This window comes from Misgurnus anguillicaudatus, chromosome 6 (assembly GCF_027580225.2).
Source record: "Misgurnus anguillicaudatus chromosome 6, ASM2758022v2, whole genome shotgun sequence".
NCBI lineage: Eukaryota > Metazoa > Chordata > Actinopteri > Cypriniformes > Cobitidae > Misgurnus > Misgurnus anguillicaudatus.
Window position 1 is genome coordinate 24727649 of NC_073342.2, and position 20351 is coordinate 24747999.

Here is a 20351-nt window from a genome sequence, read left to right on the forward strand (position 1 = left end):
GTTCTGACAACGACAACAAACAGGAGAAAACGGTTCAATGTGCTTCTTAACATTTCTTGTTTCGCTCACAGAACACCTTTTCAAAATCAATATAGCGGTTAGCAATGTGTAATTCGTGCGAATTGAAATCAGCAATGTTGTTTTGTTAAGTGGCTAACTTTGCCAGACATATGTTAACACGGTCTCAATAAAAGCTGTTTAAAGCGGGACTACCTGCTTGAATGACTTTAAAGAGAATTTGGTCTCATTCACCAAGCATGCATGCGCACAAATTTGTGCTTGAAATGTGCATACTGACATTTTCACGATGAAGTCCTGATTTCGTACTAAAATTTCTTCTAAATGTACGAAAAATACAAAAACAATATATACCACTTTTTTTTAGCTCTCATTTACTTCTGTGGCATACATCCCTGAATTTTGCCTTAACGCAGTAACGCATAATAATTCTAAGACAAATATATTATTAAACAGCTGTCCATTGTGTTTAAATTACGATTGTTTCACATCATGCTAGTTAACGACTAACTTATGACGATAAATGCATCAACATGGCAGATATAGTACGTTCAAATTCATTCATACGATCCATATTCAAACTATATAGTACGTACTGTTTTAAGGGGTGATGAGTAGGTACTTCATCTAATTTAGTACCTACTGTCACAATATGCAAATTTGGAGAGAGCTCCAATGTTTTAAAGCTGCAATCCGTAACTTTTGCCTCTCTATCGCCATCTCTGTTTGTAAAATAAAATTGCGTGTTACTTAATGTACTTACATTTACCTTTGTTGAAAAACAACTGACATTTCTCGCAAAATCCAACTCAACAGCTTAACTTACAAATCGTTACGACAAGCTTATCGTTTCGATAAGCACTAAATGTTTACGTACTTGCTTAATAACTGACTTTTGTTTATTTTAACCCAAAAAGTGTCTTTTAGAATATAAGAAAAGTCTGATTTCTGTATTGTGTAACAAATGTGACCGCATGACTCTGATACCGTTTGCGTGAAGGAGATGAGAGTTTCTCGTGCATGTGGATGCCGTGGCCGGGCGGGCGTGCTGGCTCTTCTTCCACTATGTCACCCCACGAGGTGCTCTGACGCCAAGGTTCCCGAGCTAAGAGAATAGAAATTGAAAATTTGTTGGGGTATTACATAACGAAATAAAAGTTATTAACTAATCAGTCAAGTAAGACATCCAAACTACGCAAAGCAAAGAATTAAATATAGTGCCAGTGGTGACCGGTGACTTCCTTTTTCGAGGGTGCACGATGCGAAGTTCAACACAACATGTATGTAGCCCGTCATGTGTGTGGTTCGTTATTTAAAATGTGTGTTCACCGCATCGAGTGAACTTATGCGCATCACGTGTTTTGTCAAAATAAGTGACTGCTGCAGACGCGTCTAAAGCAGGGGTCTTCAACGTTTTTTGGGTCGGGGACCCCTTAGATGAGAGAGGCATGGAGCAGGGACCCCCTGATACTAAATGTGTAAAACTCATATTTAAGTAATCAGTAAGGTACGAGAGGCTGCCTTTTCGTATTAGGCACAAAGCAAAGTGAAGTAAAGTACAACTATTGACCAATCAGAATCAAGGACTGGAACTGTTTTATAAATGAAGAGTTTCGTTGCAAAACGAGATAAATCCATTTTTTTAACATTTTTGTCAAAACATGTTTATTATTATGTTATCATGTTATTATTTTGTTTTATGATGCTACTTAGCTGTATTTTTTAAGTTATGAAGGTTTAAATCAAAACAAACCAACTTCAGTTGCATTGAAATTAATTGGAATGCACAACCAAAAAACGAGATTTCTGAACAATTAAAAAAAACGGTGGTTATCTCGTTTTGCAACGAAACTCTTCAAATAGAAACAAACCATATTGTCACACAGCCATACTATATTAAGACAGTACATTGGCACTATTATGCTGTTGTTGTACATGCATGATTTTTTGTTAATTTTTTGTTAAAGTAGATTTAGTTTCTATATGAATATAATAATAATAATAATAATATGAATATAATAATAATAATATAATATTATTGTAAGGTATTTGCAGTGTAATAGATTTTCATTTTACTGTGAATTTACCTGAAACTGGGCTTTCAGTTTATAAAGATGACTGATCATGGTGAATGGCACAAAGACTCTCTATTTTGGTGGGGATAGAGGTTGTGCTCTTTTATAATTCAGAGGTGTGTTGCCTTTCTCGTGTATTGTCACGAGTTTGAGTAACGCAGGTTTATTTTCTGCATAGCTTCATATCAGACTCAGGAGAAAACATGCATTGAGTCCACGCGCATCTCTTTGGGGCAACTTAGAGGCGGATTTCAACCTGACTATGAATCTTGCACAAAGCACCATCACGGTGTGCGTTTCATACATTTTTAAATGCGAGTGATAGTTTTGTCAAAGTTTATAATGCAGACGCCATTTGCCTGTTGGGTTAGCGCTTTAAATCTGAACCGCGTGAAACAGACGTCCAAGTTCAGAAATATAACTTAGATGAGACAATGTCGCACTGATTCTAAAATAACTTTCTGAAAGAAAGACACACAAGCCTATAAGATTTACCTGTTTTATGATGCCTTGTCTGTCGCTACTGCTGCTTCCTGAGTGTACATTTTATAATCTTCAGATATTTTATTTTGGTCCGCTTGCTAAACTGAACGTGCGCCTTCACGGCCACGCACGTGCACAACTTAAAGGGGACATGTAACTTTTTTTGTACATATATTTTACGTTTTTAGCAAAAAATAGATTGTGGTCAAACATCATTTGGCGGACCCCCTGCAGTTCCGTTGCGGACCCCCTGGGGGCCGCGGACCCCCGGTTGAAGACCCATGGTCTAAAGGGATTATGATAAAAGAGACGCTCACATTTGCCAGATACTCACATAATCTCATGTGTAATCAAAGTTTACTGTTAAGGGAGTGTCTTGCATGTATTTTGTGAACGTGAGCGTCTCTTTAATCATAAACGGTTTTGACGCATGTGGAGCAGGCACTTATTTTGACAAAACACGTGATGCACATTATTTACATGACGCAACAAATACATATTTTGAAAACACGAGCAACACACATGACACTCTGAACACATATTTTGAATTTGCGCCCCTTGGAAGAGCAGTCACGAGCCACCCCTGTACAGTATAGTGCTTTTATTCATTTACATATAGGTCTACAAGCAAGCATGCAGTAACCATGATGATGCTATACCATCATAATCAGCTAGCATCTCACTCCAGTCCAAGTTCAGGCCACAACTTCCACTTCCAATACTTGCCTTAGGGAGAGAAAAACAAAATAAATATTATTCAATTTAGAAAATGTTTTCAGTAAAAAGTCTTTAAATAAGTCATCCCTAACAATAGGTATAAATTGATGGTTGGCGTACCGAGAAGTCACATTCGTTTTCCGTCTCCAGTTTGTTGTTTTCCGCCTGGATCTCCCGCGTCAGCTGTTCTTCCTCAGCGATGGCACTTGCGATCGCCTCTTCGTTGGCTTTTTCCAGGCGATCGGCCAGTTCTTCCTTCTTAGCAAGGACCTCAGCCATAGACTGGGGCTGATAACAGGAACAATAACACTCACGCTCAAGTCACCAAAGTCTCCACACTGAATATACTGAATGTACCGTACATTGCCAAGTTATCCACACCAGGTTTTTTGAGTGCATGCCCAGAATAACTTCAATTAAGATGTGGTGCAATCAATTCAGCACTTCATCTGGAATTATGTTAGACTTTCATTTAAGGAATGCAAACGTTCAAAGCGATCAAAATCTGGAAGTTTCTTGGAAGGCCAGCTGTACTGTAAAACTTTACCAATGCAAAAAGTAAACCGTGATGAAAAGAAATTAAAACTCAGGCACACGCCATAAACACAATCAATCACAAAAACACATGGTGAAGCATAGCAAACTCATGCAGCACGCAACAACGATAAGGATGAGGGCATGAGAATGGGTAAGGTGACTCTTTTTGGCACTATATGACATAGATACACATTCATCTTTTCCATCAAATTTGTGCTAGTGCTGGTGCTGGTGCATGTGTTCCTTGTGGTTCACAGAAAGCAGAAGGATTAGTTAATATGCAATTTAGTTACAATAAGGGATGCACAATATTGCAGAAAACTGCGATAACTTGCTTAATATTGCATTATACCATGGGGCTGTTGAATGCTATATTCTGATTGGTTGAGAAATGTTCCATACGCACAACCGGCGCAACGTCATAGAATGTCTCTGAACAGGTTCACGCCCACTTTTGGGGGAAAACAGACTTGACCTTCCATTGACTTCCATTCAAAATAGCAGAACAAAGCAACGCTCGTACACAGCTGGCAGGCGTAAATAACTTATGAAATCACTCAGATTAAACATGTTGAGTAATTATCTGTCCACCCTGCCTGCCATAGAGCGCGAAAGATACATCAACACATTTAATTTGGTCAATATAAAAACATGCCCCTTTCATTCTCAGAGCGTCAAATTTGTGTAACAACGCTCCCTATTGGCCAGAGGTGTCTTACCCGGACATTTACTCGTACCTCATCGAGTCTACAGGGAAGCCAGTGAATGATTTTACTTTGTATTTGAAAGTTACTTCGTATTTATATATTATGTCTTTATATTTACAGTAATGAGTGCAATTGTCCGTCCAGCCATACAACTAGCCGTAGTGATATTTCCAGCAATCACTGGATCAACTAATATTTGTTACACAAATTTGATGCTGGGAGAATAATATTGACCAAATAAAATGTGTTAATGTATCTTTCGCCCTATATGGCAGGCAGGGTGGGCAGACAACAACTCAACATGTTTAATCTAAGTGATTTCATAAGTTATTTACGCCTGCCGGCTGTGTAAAAACGTTGCTTTGTTCCGCTATTTTGAATGGAAGTCAATGGAAGGTCTGGTTTATTTTCCCCCAAAAAGGGGCGGTGACGAAATTTACAGTCAAGTTCCCGGATGTGCCGGTAGTCCGTATGGGTATGGCATTATTTTTTGATAAACGCACACCTAACCTGTCATATATTATAACCCGTCTTAAATTATACCACCAGAGCAATGTTTGTGGTAACCGTGGTATAAGCCAGCCCAATCTCAAGGCAAGTCGTGGTATAGTCACAAATGTCTTTTTTGTGTAACTCAGCATGAATTTCTATAATTATTTTATGTCTCGTTTTCTTCTTTTTTTTCTTCTTTTTTACTATTGTCGCTTGGGGTTGGGGTTAAAACGACTTTGTTACATTTCAAACCCCAACCCCAAACGAAAATAGTTTAAAAATTGGAAGAAAAACATGTAGAATCCAATACATAAAATTACCTCCCAACCCAAACCCCAAGCAACAATTATATAAAAACAGAAAAAAGCAGAAAACAATACATAAAATGGCACGAAAAAGAAAGTCGTTCTACGGACATGAAAAACTGTTAATAGAAATTCGTGCTGAGTGACACAAAAGAGACATATGTTCTCAATGACATGAAAAACAGCGGAAAACCGTGTCCATGAACATAAAGAAATAAAATATTTTCTGACTATACCACGACTTTCTGGGACATTTGGTTGTATAAGCCGAATAATTGACTCCGGTCCTTTGAATTATTTGAAAATAATGCTTGCCGTTGTGCCGCATTAGGTGTGCATTATTTTCTAATAATTCAATGGCCAGTCGTCAACTTTTCCTTACATAACCACCAAAACAATATTTGTGATAACTGTGGTATGAGCCAGCCCAATCTCAAGGCAAGTCCAGGCATAGTCACAAAATATTTTTTATTTATTTATTCGTGTTCATGGACACAATTTTCAACCTTTTTATGTGTCATTGAGCACAAATGTCTTTTTTGTGTAATTCAGCACGAATTTCTATAATTATTTTATGTATCGTTTTCTCTTTTTTTTCTTCTTTTTTTACTATTGTTGCTTGGGGTTGGGGTTAGAACGACTTGTTACATTTCAAACCCCAACCCCAAATGAAAACAGTTAAAAAATTGGAAGAAAAACGTGTAGAATCCAATACATAAAATTACCTCGTGTCCATGAACATGAATAAAGAAATAAAATATTTTGTGACTATACTACGATTTGCATTGAGTTTGTGTTGTATAAGCAGAATAATTGACTCCGGTCGTTTGAATTATTTGAAAATAATGCTTGCCATTGTTCTGCATTAGGTGTGCATTATTTTCAAAAATTCAACAGCGTCGTCAATTATTTCTTACATATATGGTATGTTATTTGTCTGTGCTTAAAATAAGCATGATAATGTTATGTAAAATCAACTTGAACTTGATTAAATATATTTTAAAACTAAAATTATGCTAAAATATATTACGATATGCATATCTGTGGAAATTACTGTAATTTTGACATCGTGTAGCCCAAGTTACAATTAAATACTACATAAATTGCCCCCACCAAAAAAAACACCACAAAGCTCATTATGACCTTTGCTCTTGAATCTTTAATCTGAATTTAAAAATTGTTTTAACTTTAATTCAGAATTTTTAGGTCAAGTTTTAACATAACAGTAATTTACTTTAATTTACTAGTAATTTATTTAAATAAAAATATTAGTTTTATATGCAACTAATATAATTACAATAATTTAATTTAGAAATCCATTGACACAAATTATCTATTTGTAAACAACAGACACTAAGTTGTAAGGTAAGTCATTTTGTTTTAGATGAACAGGAAAAATATATTGTGGCTGGAGTAGCTTTGCAATTTTAATCTAATTTTGTCGTGCATCAGAACTTAACCAAGTTGTTGTTGTTATTCAGAAATTTTACACATTGAGGCAATTATCCCATCCCCGGTCTTAGACATTAAAAGGTTTCTAGTTATATGTCCAAGCCAGTTTTTCCAATTTTTCCTGTAGTACAAATGGTTTTGTTTTATACAACATTTACCTGAAAAGGGTCAATGCTGATTTTAGTTCTAAGAGTGGTTTGTTAAAGAGCGCATTGTTCCTCGTACATTCCTTCCACAGGCACACCTGTGGGTCTTCATGACCCGTGATGACTGGTAAATTGCCAAAATATTTTGGAAAAACTATCCTTCCCATTGCCATCAGAGGCCACAGCACTTGACCTCCGTTTCCAAGACCTGACGAGTGAACAGTATGCCAAGTGCCAATTTCGAGATGGCCATGGGAGAAGATGGAGACAACGCGAATCACAGAAGCTAGCGTCAGACGTCACGTTAAAAGGCGTAATGAGAAGTGGATTTCTCTCAACGAGGCGCCTGTTGGTCTTACATCTGGAGTCTAAACAGACCGGGGCTTATCTGACCCACCCAGAGAGGTGGTGTCGGGACTTCGGATGCAACGATTCCGGATTCTGGCTCGACAACTGCGCTCTCATCTGAGCATTTAAGACCAATCCATCTCTATTGCTTCAGACTTTGGTACAGAGGCCAAGTCCCATTGAGTAATGGACAGAGATTGGTGTGCGTTTAGCCCTAATTAACCCCTATGAGGTTTCTCAAAGGGAGACAGAGACCAACAGAACGCCAAAACAGAAGTTGCCACTTCTACAGCCATCACATGTTAAGAAAAGTCTGCAAGTTAGTTGGCTCCATCAACAGACTTAACTATTTCACGGTTCTCATCTGTTATCTAGATATCTAATATAATATGACACATGTGCCGGTTATGGCCCCAAAGCCATGATGCCATTTTAGATCAACATGAGCCCCTGAAACCAGCTGCTTTTGAATCAGAAACTGCTGATGCCACTGATCGGGATGCATTAGATAGTAACCATAACCATGTAAAGCATTTAAATGGACAACAAATCAAAATGGTCATGCTGATGCAAAACACAACTAGACTAGTTTCCATTATAATTAACAAAATAATGTACATTTAAAAAAAAGCTTGTGTGAACTTATAACTCAGAATGTTAAAACGAAGACAATGACTGTTTAGTACTATGTATGTAGTATTGCGATCAATACCAAGTGAGATTTGCAGATTTGTGGTGTGGGCACTAGTTTTTTTAATGCAGATACTTAGAAAGCAATGTGGCCGTTTGGCTGATATGAGCCTGATAACCCAAATGTATTTTATTGACAAGATATTTGTACAAATAAAATACGTTTAGTGCAATTTCTTTATTTACTATACCTAAAACAGGTTACTTTACTCTCTTAAAGTATGTGTAAAGTCTGACATATTAAATCTGTTCTTAGTTTGTGACACCACCAAAAAATGTGATATAAACCACCCAGTCAAATTTGAATTATTAAAAAAAACCCAAATAAATTAAATAAGTTATCAAAATCTTGAAAAACAAGCATGAATCTCTGCTCTCAAACACTGGGGGCGTGTCTGCTGTCTGCGCAGAAACCACGCCCACAGCCATCTCTCTCAGCTTTTGTGTTGGGGCAATATAATCATTATAATATATAATATAATATATTATTTGATATAATTTCAAACAATCTTGAACACAAATGTGGAAACACTATTTAACGGTAACTCCACAATTCAGTCCTACATAGTTTACAGTATTTGTAACTTTTTTCAGCAATACATTTCTAACATGTATTATGTATTTACAAACAATTCTCTGAAATGACTATGTCAAAATATTAGATAATATTTGATCAATAAACACGTATGTCTATTTTTTTGCTTTTCCGTTTCTGTAAAAGAATTGTTTGAAAAGTAAAATGTTAAGTTTTGCTAGAAAATGTTTAGCCCAACAATAGCTAACAATAGCACCTCACAATACTGTTTGAATGAGACTGCATGCATAAGTGTAATACAATGTAAGATCACATTAAGAAACTAAGTACTTTATTTGCCAAAAATGATGATCGCTTTGCTAGATAAGATCCTTATGCCTCGGTTGGGATCGTTTAGAGCCCTTTGAATCTGCATTTAAACTGTAAACTGTTGAGGTCCCGTAAAGTCCATTATATGGAGAAAAACCCTGAAATGTTTACCTCAAAAAACGTAATTTCTTTTTCTTTTGAAGACATAAACATCTTGGATGACATGGGGGTGAGTAATTTTTTCATAAAAGTATTCATTTAAGTAACAATGAGCAGAAAGATTTATCAGCCAATGCCAATAACTGAAATAAATAAATAAATAAATATATATATATAGGACACAGCAATATATATCAATGCGCACCAGCACCTATTTGGTGGAAAAGGACAATGGACTATTTTAGGATTGTATTACGGAGCTGAAAGTGTTTTAGGAGGTCAATGCCAATGACAGCCCATATACAAAACTAGTCACATTGTCTGACTTTTGGGGATGGAGACATGATAAGCTTAAAACACCGTATTTTTCGGACTATAAGCCGCGTTTTTTTCATAACTTGGCTGGTGCTGCGTCTTATAGTCAGGTGCACCTTGTAAGTCAGTATGAATTAATTTTGACTTTTATAAGGCAAGAGACATCATTACCGTCTACAGAGTCCGCCATATGCTGCTCCTGTATTTATGTTATTCAATAGATTCAGTAATGCGGAATGACAAGTATGCAAGCTTCACGCTAGTTGGTTAATTTAGACTATTCAACCTTCCAGGAAAGTTCTGTATGCTATGGTTTATCGTTTAAATAACTGATAATATTACTTTAACGTACAGACATTTATTCAACCTGCTGTTCTGTCTGCTATTGTTTAGTTGAATAACTTGCCTTTCCAGATTAAATGTCTGTTTTTTAAGTTGGATTTTGTGAAATAATTTTCTAAATAAACCACGTATAGTCCACTGAGACTTATACATGTTATTTCGTCTTAATGACGCATTTTCGAATGATGCGGCTTATACTCCGGTGCGGCTTATAGTCCTGAATATACGGTACCTGGGCAACGGTGGCAACTCTCAAAGCTATCTGTAAATACAGGGCCCTCCCAAACAAGATCTGCAGCAGATACTTGCTCACCCCCTTAACACACACACACATCCTTCTCATTGGGGGTGATCCTGCTTTTGAGATTGACTTTGTTTAGGCGGGAGACCTGACCCTGGCCTATGTCTCTCAGCACTCACGGTGGAAAGTTCTGTGGGGTCCAGCATGCTCTCCAGTTTCACTGCCAGGGGAACGTGGACCACTGCCGCTGCCTCTTCCAATGGTGCCGCGACCTTCCACGACAACCCCTCAATCCCCTCTTCCCCTCCAGCCTGGCCAGTGCCTGCCTCCTCTGCTTGGGAATTGATTGGGGGAGTAGGATCTGGAGCGGAGGCAAGAACCGTGCTTTGGACCTGCAGAGGAAGAGTAATAGGGGGTGGCGTGGGGTCGGACACGGGGGGTGGCGTGTCCTCGGAGGGGATGCTGTTGCTCTGCTCTGGCTCTTCAACATTTTCTGCTTGGGGCTGCGCGATATACACACAAATGCATACACAAACATGAACAGGAACATGCATGTCACAGTGCTTCTTGTCGTTTCACAATGACAGACCGTTGCCAGATATGAGAACAGCAAGAAAATCCACACAACTGAAAGAAACACGGCATGCTAAATCATTATACAATTTCATGCATGTCATAATAAACGGGTAGCATACCAAGAAACGTACAATCAAAATCACATGCAATCGAGTTGAATCCCAATCCAACTAGATGCTATTGTGCTTGGCAAGATAGCAGCATTTTTAGGGTACCCTACATGGAAGCTCTTACAAAAAAAACTTTATTCTTAATATTACTTCCGCCTGAGGGCAAATTTCAATCCCATGATGCATTGTAACTATCTTTCTATCTATTCATCTATCCATCTAAAAATGTCTGTACACTTAGTACTTTGGCATCTTTTACTAATGTAATACAGGACATCATATTGTCAACATTTCATAACAACTCATTATTTCTCCCCATCAATCTGATACACAAAAATCAATGCTAGTACACTTGATACAGCCCTGTCTGGACAGTGTATCTACGAACACACTGTCACAAAACAAAAACAGACTGAAAGATAAAACACAGAGCTTTCATATCTTCGCCTGGCTGCTGAATAATTAATGATAGGGTTTGATTGACATCAGTACCTCGATGATGGGGGTCTTCTCCTCCTCCTGGCTCTGCTCCTGGGGAAGAGCTTGCTCTTGTTTCCCCACCTCCAGAGGTTTGTCCGGGGGTGATGGCTGAAGCTGCTGGTTCTCCTTGTTGCTGTCATCTTTGGGGCTCACTTTGGCCAGAACAGGGGTTACCTTGGCCACCATAGCAATGGAGCGGGGTCTCATTGAGCGCCCGCGCTGCACCGTCTCCCAGCCCTCTGCATCTTTTTTGGCTATTGACAAATCAAAAGTCAAGCTGCTTAGAGTAATAGCTGCTTGGAGTAATAGCAATAAACTACAACTTAAAAGGTCATTAAAGGCGGGGTGCATGATATCTGAAAGCCAATGTTGATATTTGAATTCACCTAAACAAACACGCCCCACCCCAATAGAATCTGGACCTTCTTTTGATAGACCCGACCCACAAATACGCAACCCAGGCAACGATGTCAATTATTAGTAACGCCCCTTACTGCTGATTGGCATCAAGTGTGTTTTGGTACTCGGGCTGACTCCCTTTTCCAAATTGTTTTTCAAAAATCACGCACCCCGACTTTACTGTGGGTTCACACCAGCTGCGTTTGGGCGTCAAATTCGCGTCTACTGCGCCGCTTGAACATTTTGAGTTTACTCGCTTCAATTCTAGTCATCGAGACATTCACGCGGAAATTTCCGTCATGGGAGGGGCTTCTGCACCTCTGCTTGCTTCCTGTAATCACGTCACTACTAGAGCAAGCTCCTGATTGGTTAACACAGAAAGTTTTTCCGCCACAGCTTAAATTTTTTAACTTGTGCGTTTGCCCCAAATGAAGCGGAATCACGTCTACCGTGCCGCTCTAAACGCCTCATTCGCGCCGCGAGACCTCCAGACGCGCATCAATGCGTCTTTACATTGACTTAACATTGAAATCACTCGCGTTTCACGCCTCTACCGCGGCTGGTGTAAACGCAGTATTAAGATGCATAGAATAAATGGCATCTGAAAGCCGTATATGGTTACCAACAGAGAATGATCGCCACAAAAGTGTGGAAGTACATTTTCAGATTTTGATTGAATAATTTTTTTTATATAATTTACACTGATCAATTGTTTATAATAAACAACCACCATTGACGAGTTATCTCGTCAATTAAGAAAAACATTTGCATTAAAAAAAGTGTTCATGGTTAGTTTTTATGGTTATCTATAGCGCGATTATCCACTAAATTACCCAATTTATTAAAAATTTTATTTTACACTCCGTGTATGTTTTGATAATCGTTCTGAATCGGATCTCTAACAAAATTCCTTCACAAACAATGCAGTTATTTTAGCTTTTTGCTAAAAAAAAATATTTTTTAAGAAAAATACCCATATTTAAGAGTTTATAAGCTGAGAAAAAAATAAAGACAGGATGATGATGATGTTTTTTTCCCCCGTTTAGTTTGTTTGTTTGAAAGCAGAGGGTTTGTTCCTTCATTTAATATATTTGTATTTTTTTTAATATTTTTAGAAGACATTTTAGAAGGCATTTTGTGAAACTTTTGTAAAAATAACAAAAAATGCTAGCGGGCAACTAAAAAAAAAAAAAAGTTGTCAGGGAATGAGTTAAAGGTCTAGCTCATGCAAAAAAATGTTTTTTCATCATTCAATATCTTACATATTTATATTTATGCATTTGGCAAATAACATCAATAATCAGGACACTTGGCATATATGACACAAAGCACAAGAAGTTTTTTGAAGAGACTGTCACATCCACGATCATGTTTTGTTTCCAAAGAACGAAAGGCCATGGTTTGAAGGTGACTAAATAATGACAATTTTATTTTTGCATGAACATTTTACGACTTTCATGCAATTTAAATTTCAATCATTTTATAAATGCCACAATAATCTGTAAATATGAACAGTTCACCTGGTTTTTCAGTAGGGATGTTGCTGTTTTGACTGGGGACCGGAAGTGACTGGGACGACTTGACTCGATCGGCCCAACTGGGTCCAGTGTGGGAAAGACGTGCCACGGCCAGGGTGGGTGGAGGACCACTGTGAAGAAAATGAGAAAAGCACATTAGCTCTCCAATCTGTAGGGAGCCATCACTATACGCCTGCAATGTGCCACCCATTCAAGCTTTGCATGGCTACACCGGGTAGCCACAAACATTGCAAGTGCTCCTACATCAGACCGAGGGCCCTCCATTTGAATCGATATCCATTTCCTGCGGCGTCCAATTACAGCGTAATACAGACATGGATGCCCGTGCTTCAGCAGTCTTTAACCACACTTAGATCTGCACTCCCACAGTCTCAGGCGCAGGCCGGGGAACGACCCGGCGAAAATCGCATTAAACAAAACGCTTAGGCCGTTGCGGATCGATTACCCCCTCCCAGACTACACCAGACAGGCGTAGACTTTCCGGTCTCGGACTGAGCCTCAGATATGTATCATATCTGCCATTGATTTCTCCATCTAAGCATTCGGTGGCATTTTAATCGCATTATCAATTGTCTTCCTTTCACACTATCAGTTAAAAAGAAACGACTAATGGAGGGAAGCTCTCGTATCAAAGCTCTTCTAGTAAGAGTTGAGAGTAGCCACAGTTTGCCAACAGAGACGGCGGTGTCAATTAGCAAGAAGCGAGCAGGGATAATGGGCTCAGGCCAGACTGGCATATAGGCACCACAGCTCAAATTGCAAACAACAACAAATGATACCGACATCCCGAACGTCTTGAAATGATTTCAAAGGGTGCAGATCAGCAAAGACCCAAGTCAAAATTAGATTAAATTGTAATTCTTTAGGTTTAGTATATCATTTTTCAAAACTGTGATAGACTGTGAAGTTTTATCGACTAAAATATTTGTCTAACTAAAAATGATAAATAACAAAATAAGAAAGATGCTGTCAGCTAAAGTTATAAAGAGAAAACTCAATCCCGGCTATTTTTGGCATCCACTGATTTCCTTGCTTTAAGATTAAATTAAATGCTTTACAAAATTAAACTGCAGAATAATTCATCACCTACCTTTTTTTACAGTCAAGGCAAATATGAATAAAAATAAAACAGTATGGTCAACTTATTATGTTAAAAAACATTTATTATCCACTATAACATGATATTCTGAATTAAAACAACAGGTAGGTTATGAACAGGGCTGGAAATAGGAGAAACTGGAGGACAGAGTCTGGGTAGTAAATTTCGAGGGGGATCTGGTTAGAATTTTTAAACTGGTAGAATTGAAAAAACAATTTATAGGATTAGTAAATTTTCTTAAAATAAAATCCAGATAATCTACTCTCCACCATGTCATCCAAAATGTTGATGTCTTTCTTTGTTCAGTCGAGAAGAAATTATGTTTTTTGAGAAAAACATTCCAGGATTTCTCTCATTTTAATGGACTTTAATGGACCCCAACACTTAACAGTTTTAATGCAGTTTAAAATTGCAGTTTCACAGGACTCTAAATGATCCCAAACGAGGCATAAGGTACTTATCTAGCAAAACGATTGTCATTTTTGACAAGAAAAATAAAAAATATGCACTTTTAAACCACAACTACTCGTCTATCTCCGGTCCTGTGACGCGCCAGTGACCTCACGCAAAACGTCATCATGTCAAGAGATCACAGATGAAGTATGTGAAACTACGCCCCAGTGTTTACAAGCGCGAGTCGCGCTGGCGCATCACAGGACCGAAGATAGACGAGAAGTTGTGGTTTAAAAGTACATTTGTTTTTTCTTGCCATATAACAATCATTTCGCTAGATAAGACGCTTATGCCTTGGTTGGAATCGTTTAGAGTCCTTTGAAGCTCAACTGAACAAAGAAAGACATCAACATTTTGGATGACATGGTGGTGAGTAAATTATCTGAAAGAAGAAAATGGACTAATCCTTAAAAAAAGAATAATAATAAGTATAATAGCATTTAAAAATGACTCCCCATTATTAGCTTTTTATTACAACTATTATTTTATAATGCATAATCAAGCGATGGCACTGTATGACCGAGAAATTTTCTGGGACCAAACTGCTGTGTGAATGGGGTTTACAATGGCAGTTTTTAATAAAAAAACATGACTTTACCTCGGGAAAGAACATATAACAACTAAAAGTGAGATCTGAAAAAAGCAGCAATTATGACAATTATCTTTGACTGATTTTAGATGCGATTGATGCCTCTGAATTGACTCACCCAAAATTGAGTGCACGGCGAACGCCAGGTGATGGAACAATCCGCTCTGATGATGGGCTTGACATCACATGCCGTCCTGGTGACATCTTTCGAACTTCCCAAGCCAAAGATGTAGGCCTGTGGGAAAAGCATTCGAAATCACTGATGTAGAACTGACCCAAATATGAACATGAACACTTTCTGCAGAGCTTTATACAACACCAGCAAGTAGATGAATGCATTCATCTTGACAGAAATGGCAGTGATAAACTTAAAAGAACACTCCACTTTAAAAAAAAAAAAGCCTCATTTTCCAGCTCCCCTAGAGGTATTTAGATTTTTACTGTTTTGGATTCAGCCGATCTCTGGGTCTGGCGTACTACTTTTAGCATAGCTTAGCACAATCCATTGAATCTGATTAGACCATTAGCATCGCACAAAAAAAAAATAACCAAAGAGTTTTGATATTTTTCCTATTAAAAACTTGACTCTTCTGTAGTTTCATCATGCACTAAGACCGACAGAAAATTTAAAGTTGCGATTTTCTAGGCCGATAAGCTAGAAACTATACTCAAAGACTTTGCTGCAGTAACATGGATGCATCATGCGCAATGATATTACGCAGTGCCCGAAAATAGTCCCCTGCTATTGAAAGTAAGAAAGTTTTCCGTCGGTTTTAGTACACGATGTAACTACAAAAGTTTTAAATAGGAAAAATACTGAAACTCTTTGGTCATTTTTTAGCACGATGCTAATGGTCTAATTGGATTCAATGGATTATGCTAAGCTATGCTAAAAGTGGTACCGCCAGACCCGGAGATTGGCTGAATGTATTCCAAAACGATAAAAAACAAATAATTAACTCTAAGGGAGCTGGAAAATGAGCATATTTTCAAAAAAAGTGGAGTGTCCCTTTAAAAGCAATGGAAATAGTGTAAAAGTGTGTTTCTGTATGTCTGTTATCACCTGTTCTGAGCATCTGTATTTTCCAGCTTCTCCTGGAGTTGGATCCAATCGATTAGAGCTTTGAAATCTCGGACGTAGTTATCCAACATCATCAGCACCTCCTAGGAAATGGCATTTGGGATGTGAGTTAGAGGCCCTCAAAGAGTTATGGAGTTACAAGTTTAACATTGTGGTGTGTCGTCTTAAAAAAATGCTGGAAATGATAGATATTTGCACAGGCTGGTTAATGAGGAAAAACTCCTTTGCCTAGAAGGATGCTTATGTTTAAACCCTTGGTTCTCAAACTTTCCAGGCCAAGTACCACCTTCTAAGTCAGAAACAATGCAAATGCTACTTAATCCTTGGGTATAGTCTGTTTTTTACACATTCACGGGCGTCTGCGCAAAGTCGAACACAAAGCATAATTCATTTGACTTATATATGTGTCCCCCAAGAGTCGATCTCCAAGCAGCACTGTTGGCCTTCACCTCAATGATAAAACTGTGACCCGAGAGGCCTTATCTGACCTGGAGAGAGGGGCAGATTAGCCCTCCCACCTGACAGCTCTTTTGTGGCATGTCCGGGGGTACAATAAGCTTGGCCCTTAGCCCACAGCAAGATAAGGTAAAGTCAATGCTAAGCAGAATCCTGGACAAGTCCCCGATTTTTGTTTACACTGGAGGGCAGCTGTAAACCAACACCCTGTTGTCTTGGGTGAGGAGTGGGCATCTGAAGCTACTGGAGCACATCTCTCTCACACATATTCCCACCAGAAAGGCACTCCAAGGGGACAAAAAGAAAAGGATGAGGGTGAAAGAAAAGAAAACAGCACTGCCACTATTTCCCGCTTCAGTGATCTTCCACAAGAGGTGCGGCTGAAATTACCAATTAGCTGTGCAAAAGGGGGCTGGCAAATCTGATTGAGGCTGTAATCATTTCTAGTTACTGGCAAAGAATGTGCAGCGAATGATGAAATGTTCATTGTCTATCTGATATTCGATCTGGGAGTGTCGTGGGGACTCTGGGGAATCCCTTGGCTCCAGCAAAGACCCTAGAGCTAGAAAGTGCTGCCACAACACAGATTAGGACAGAGCCCAGACCTACCACAGACTCTTAAGATTACAAAAAACCTGCTTGGCAATGCTCAGGTTCAAAACTGTCAGTCTTGCATTCCATGATTTCAAAAATATAGGATTGTAGAAAAATTTATACAAATTTAAAACTCAAACGTTTTGTAAATGGCTTGTAAACACTGATATACGAGTGCATTAATATTGGAGAATAAATAAGATGGTCAAAAGTTAGTGCAAGTTACGTCATTGCCTGTTACGCATGAATGCACTGTCATATACTGAATCACACACTGATATATATTTATACTCTTCATTTCCACACTTTATAACAGTAGAAAACAGGGATCAGGGAACAACTTCTAAAAAGTGCATCCATCCTTCACAGAAATAATACACAGGGCTTCAAGGGGTTAATAAAGGTCTTTGTAAGAAAAATATCCATATTTCAAACATTATAAACCATATTAACTAGCTTCCGGTAACAGCACCATCTTGGACTCACAGGATTCACGAGAAAGTTTTAGCATAGTAAGCCTTCGTTGCCATAAGAACGTTGCGCAGTAACTCTTGTAAATCGCGATTCGAAAATGGCATTATTACCGGAAGCTAATTAATAAATTTGAATAATATGAATAAATTTTTTCTAACAAAATCGCATTGATTACCTGCAGAAGAAATTTATTAACCCCTTGGAGCCATGTGGATTACCTCTGTGAAGGATGTATGCACTTTATTTGGGTTTAAAGTCATAAGTTGTTCCCTGATCCCTGTTTTCTACTTTTATAAAACGTGGAAGAGCAAGGACATTGACTAAAATAACTCCAAATGTGTTTGTCTGAAAGATAAGTGAAATGTGTATATCGGATTGCTTTTGCAAAATGTACCACTTAAAAACGGACAACACACATAAAACTTGCTTCTTGTAGGTAACTTTGTTCCAGTTATTTCAGTCTCTTCTGATCCGAGTAACCATATAACGGACTCGCTTCATGTTGCTTCAGCCATTGTCTCAGTGTATATTGTCTATTGTGCTTCATTTACATTGAAGCTTTTTTGCTTTAAAAAACATATCACAACTAAAACAGGAGTTTTAAATACATGAAGCATGGTCAAATAAGTCCATTGCATATGATTAAACAATTATACATGCTAGCACAAAGTATCACATAATATGCAAATGTGTTAAACTTCAAAGGTCTTGAGCAACCTCTAAATATTAATTTTAAAAACATTTTCCCTAATTTTTTTATTTATTTATTCATACATATTGGTGAGGTGAGAGCATGAACCTTTAAAAGTTGAAAAATAAGGACCACCCGAAGGAAAGCATGTATATAAAAAGGATTATAAAACGGGCAGTTCTGGTTCTTCATTCTGATTGGTTGAACGCGTTCTAAGCCATGATGAAATACCCCGGTAGCCCCACGGTTCAGACCGCATTACACAAGAATCACTGCGCCACTGTTGCTGCATACTGATTTATGAAAATAAACACCAGTCTTTAATCACATTTTTAATTTTTCTACAATTGCACAATTAATGGCGATATCCAGATAAATGTCAATAAATATTGTTGAGTCACTCGCCGATAAAGAGAAAAGGTTGTCTGAGGAGTTTCTAACTCAAGTTCATACGTCCGCTATTATCCACTAGATGGCGATCTTACCCAACTTAAACACTGATGCATTCACTCAACACTAAAAACACAGTGTAAGTTTTGATCAGGCTCTGAATCTAATCTCTTACATAAGTTCTTCACAAAAATGGAATTATCTCCGCTTTTAGCTAAAAAATTTGAGAGGTGATAAGAGAACAAATGAAGGTAGGATGAAACATTTTTTTGTTTTTGTTTTTTGTTTGAACGCGGATGGTCCGTTCTTTCATTTGATATTTTATGTTTATTTAAAGAAGATAATTTTTCTGCAAGGCATTAAACTAAAACTGGATGGCAACTAAAAAAAAAAAACCGCTGACAGGGAAAGAGTTCAGCATGCTTCCAAGCATATTTGATGATCACTTGAACAGTTGCACGATATAAATGTTAATGTATGAATTAGATAAATGTTGGTTTACAAAATAAACACCACAGACTTAAATCATATTTTCATTGTGTCTTTGCTGCATCTGTGTTGGTTGAGAACTGCGCTCTGTTTCAGTCACACTTGATTCTGAGGAACTACTTTGTTTGGTGGAAGAGTAATATTTGTACTAATATAATTACAACTTATTTGTGTTTTATTTTATTAAATCCTGCTAACGTTATGCATATGAAGTAACCGTTTTATAAACGCAATAACCCCCGCGAAGCAGTGGGGTTACAGTGCATTTTATAACAGCTCCGCTTCGCGTCGTGCCTAACAACATCCCTTAGCTGTTATAAAATGCACTGGTAACCCACTGCTTCTTGGGGCTTATTGCTTTAATATTCCAGTATGTATGTGTGTATATAAATAATGTATATGTGTATATATATATTAACAGGGTATGATTTGCTGGGGGTAAAAAGGGGGATTATTCCCCCCTCTGATCTTTACATCCCTGCCTCTGATGAATTATCAATATAAATGGCCTAAAAAAAGATAATTTAATAGAAGTAAAAATGCTGCCATGCAATAGTGCAAACAACAGTAAAATCAGGACAATAGATGACAGTGCGTCTAAGTTATGTCATGATCGTTTTTTAATCTAGATTTTCCACGTTGCCAAGCACTATTTCAACACGAAAAAATAATTGAAAAAGATTTCAAGCAGCATATCATCCTATTTTAAAAAACAAATCCAAAAAAATATTACCATTGAGAATGAGACAGCGGAAACTACCTTCGTTAAAATCGAGGGGAACTCCCAGGATGACTCAGGAAAGCAAAAAAGTCCATCACTAAACACACAATTTTTTGGTTTAAAATCTTGTCTAAGTAGGCATTTATAGCCTAGTGCATTATGCATTGCATTATTTTCTATTAAATATTAGGATTAAAAATATTATTAAAAAAGTGTTTTTGCTTGTCTGGCACAAAGCATAAAAAAAGGAATGCATTCTGGCATTTACAGTTCAGGTTCCATAATTGTTTTATTAAGAAAAACATCACCCCCTTATGACTTTTCCACAAATGACACCCTG

General features: G+C 37.8%; 1 protein-coding gene across 6 annotated transcripts in view; it reads right to left on the reverse strand.

The window, feature by feature from the left end:
* The window catches only part of scaper (S-phase cyclin A-associated protein in the ER), a 146632-nt gene that overhangs the window by 108353 nt on the left and 17928 nt on the right, over positions 1 to 20351 (reverse strand). For 4 of the 6 annotated variants that reach the window (XM_055191840.2, XM_055191839.2, XM_055191841.2 and 1 more), the window contains 8 exons: positions 16179 to 16279; positions 15234 to 15350; positions 12957 to 13084; positions 11050 to 11291; positions 10051 to 10374; positions 3414 to 3581; positions 3236 to 3302; positions 1006 to 1123 (listed from right to left, as the gene is read on the reverse strand). In XM_055191840.2, coding sequence (XP_055047815.2) covers positions 1006 to 1123; positions 3236 to 3302; positions 3414 to 3581; positions 10051 to 10374; positions 11050 to 11291; positions 12957 to 13084; positions 15234 to 15350; positions 16179 to 16279 — 1265 coding nt within the window. The remainder of the gene's footprint in view (positions 1 to 1005; positions 1124 to 3235; positions 3303 to 3413; positions 3582 to 10050; positions 10375 to 11049; positions 11292 to 12956; positions 13085 to 15233; positions 15351 to 16178; positions 16280 to 20351) is intronic. The other 2 variants (XM_055191842.2, XM_055191844.2) reach the window with 1 other exon arrangement.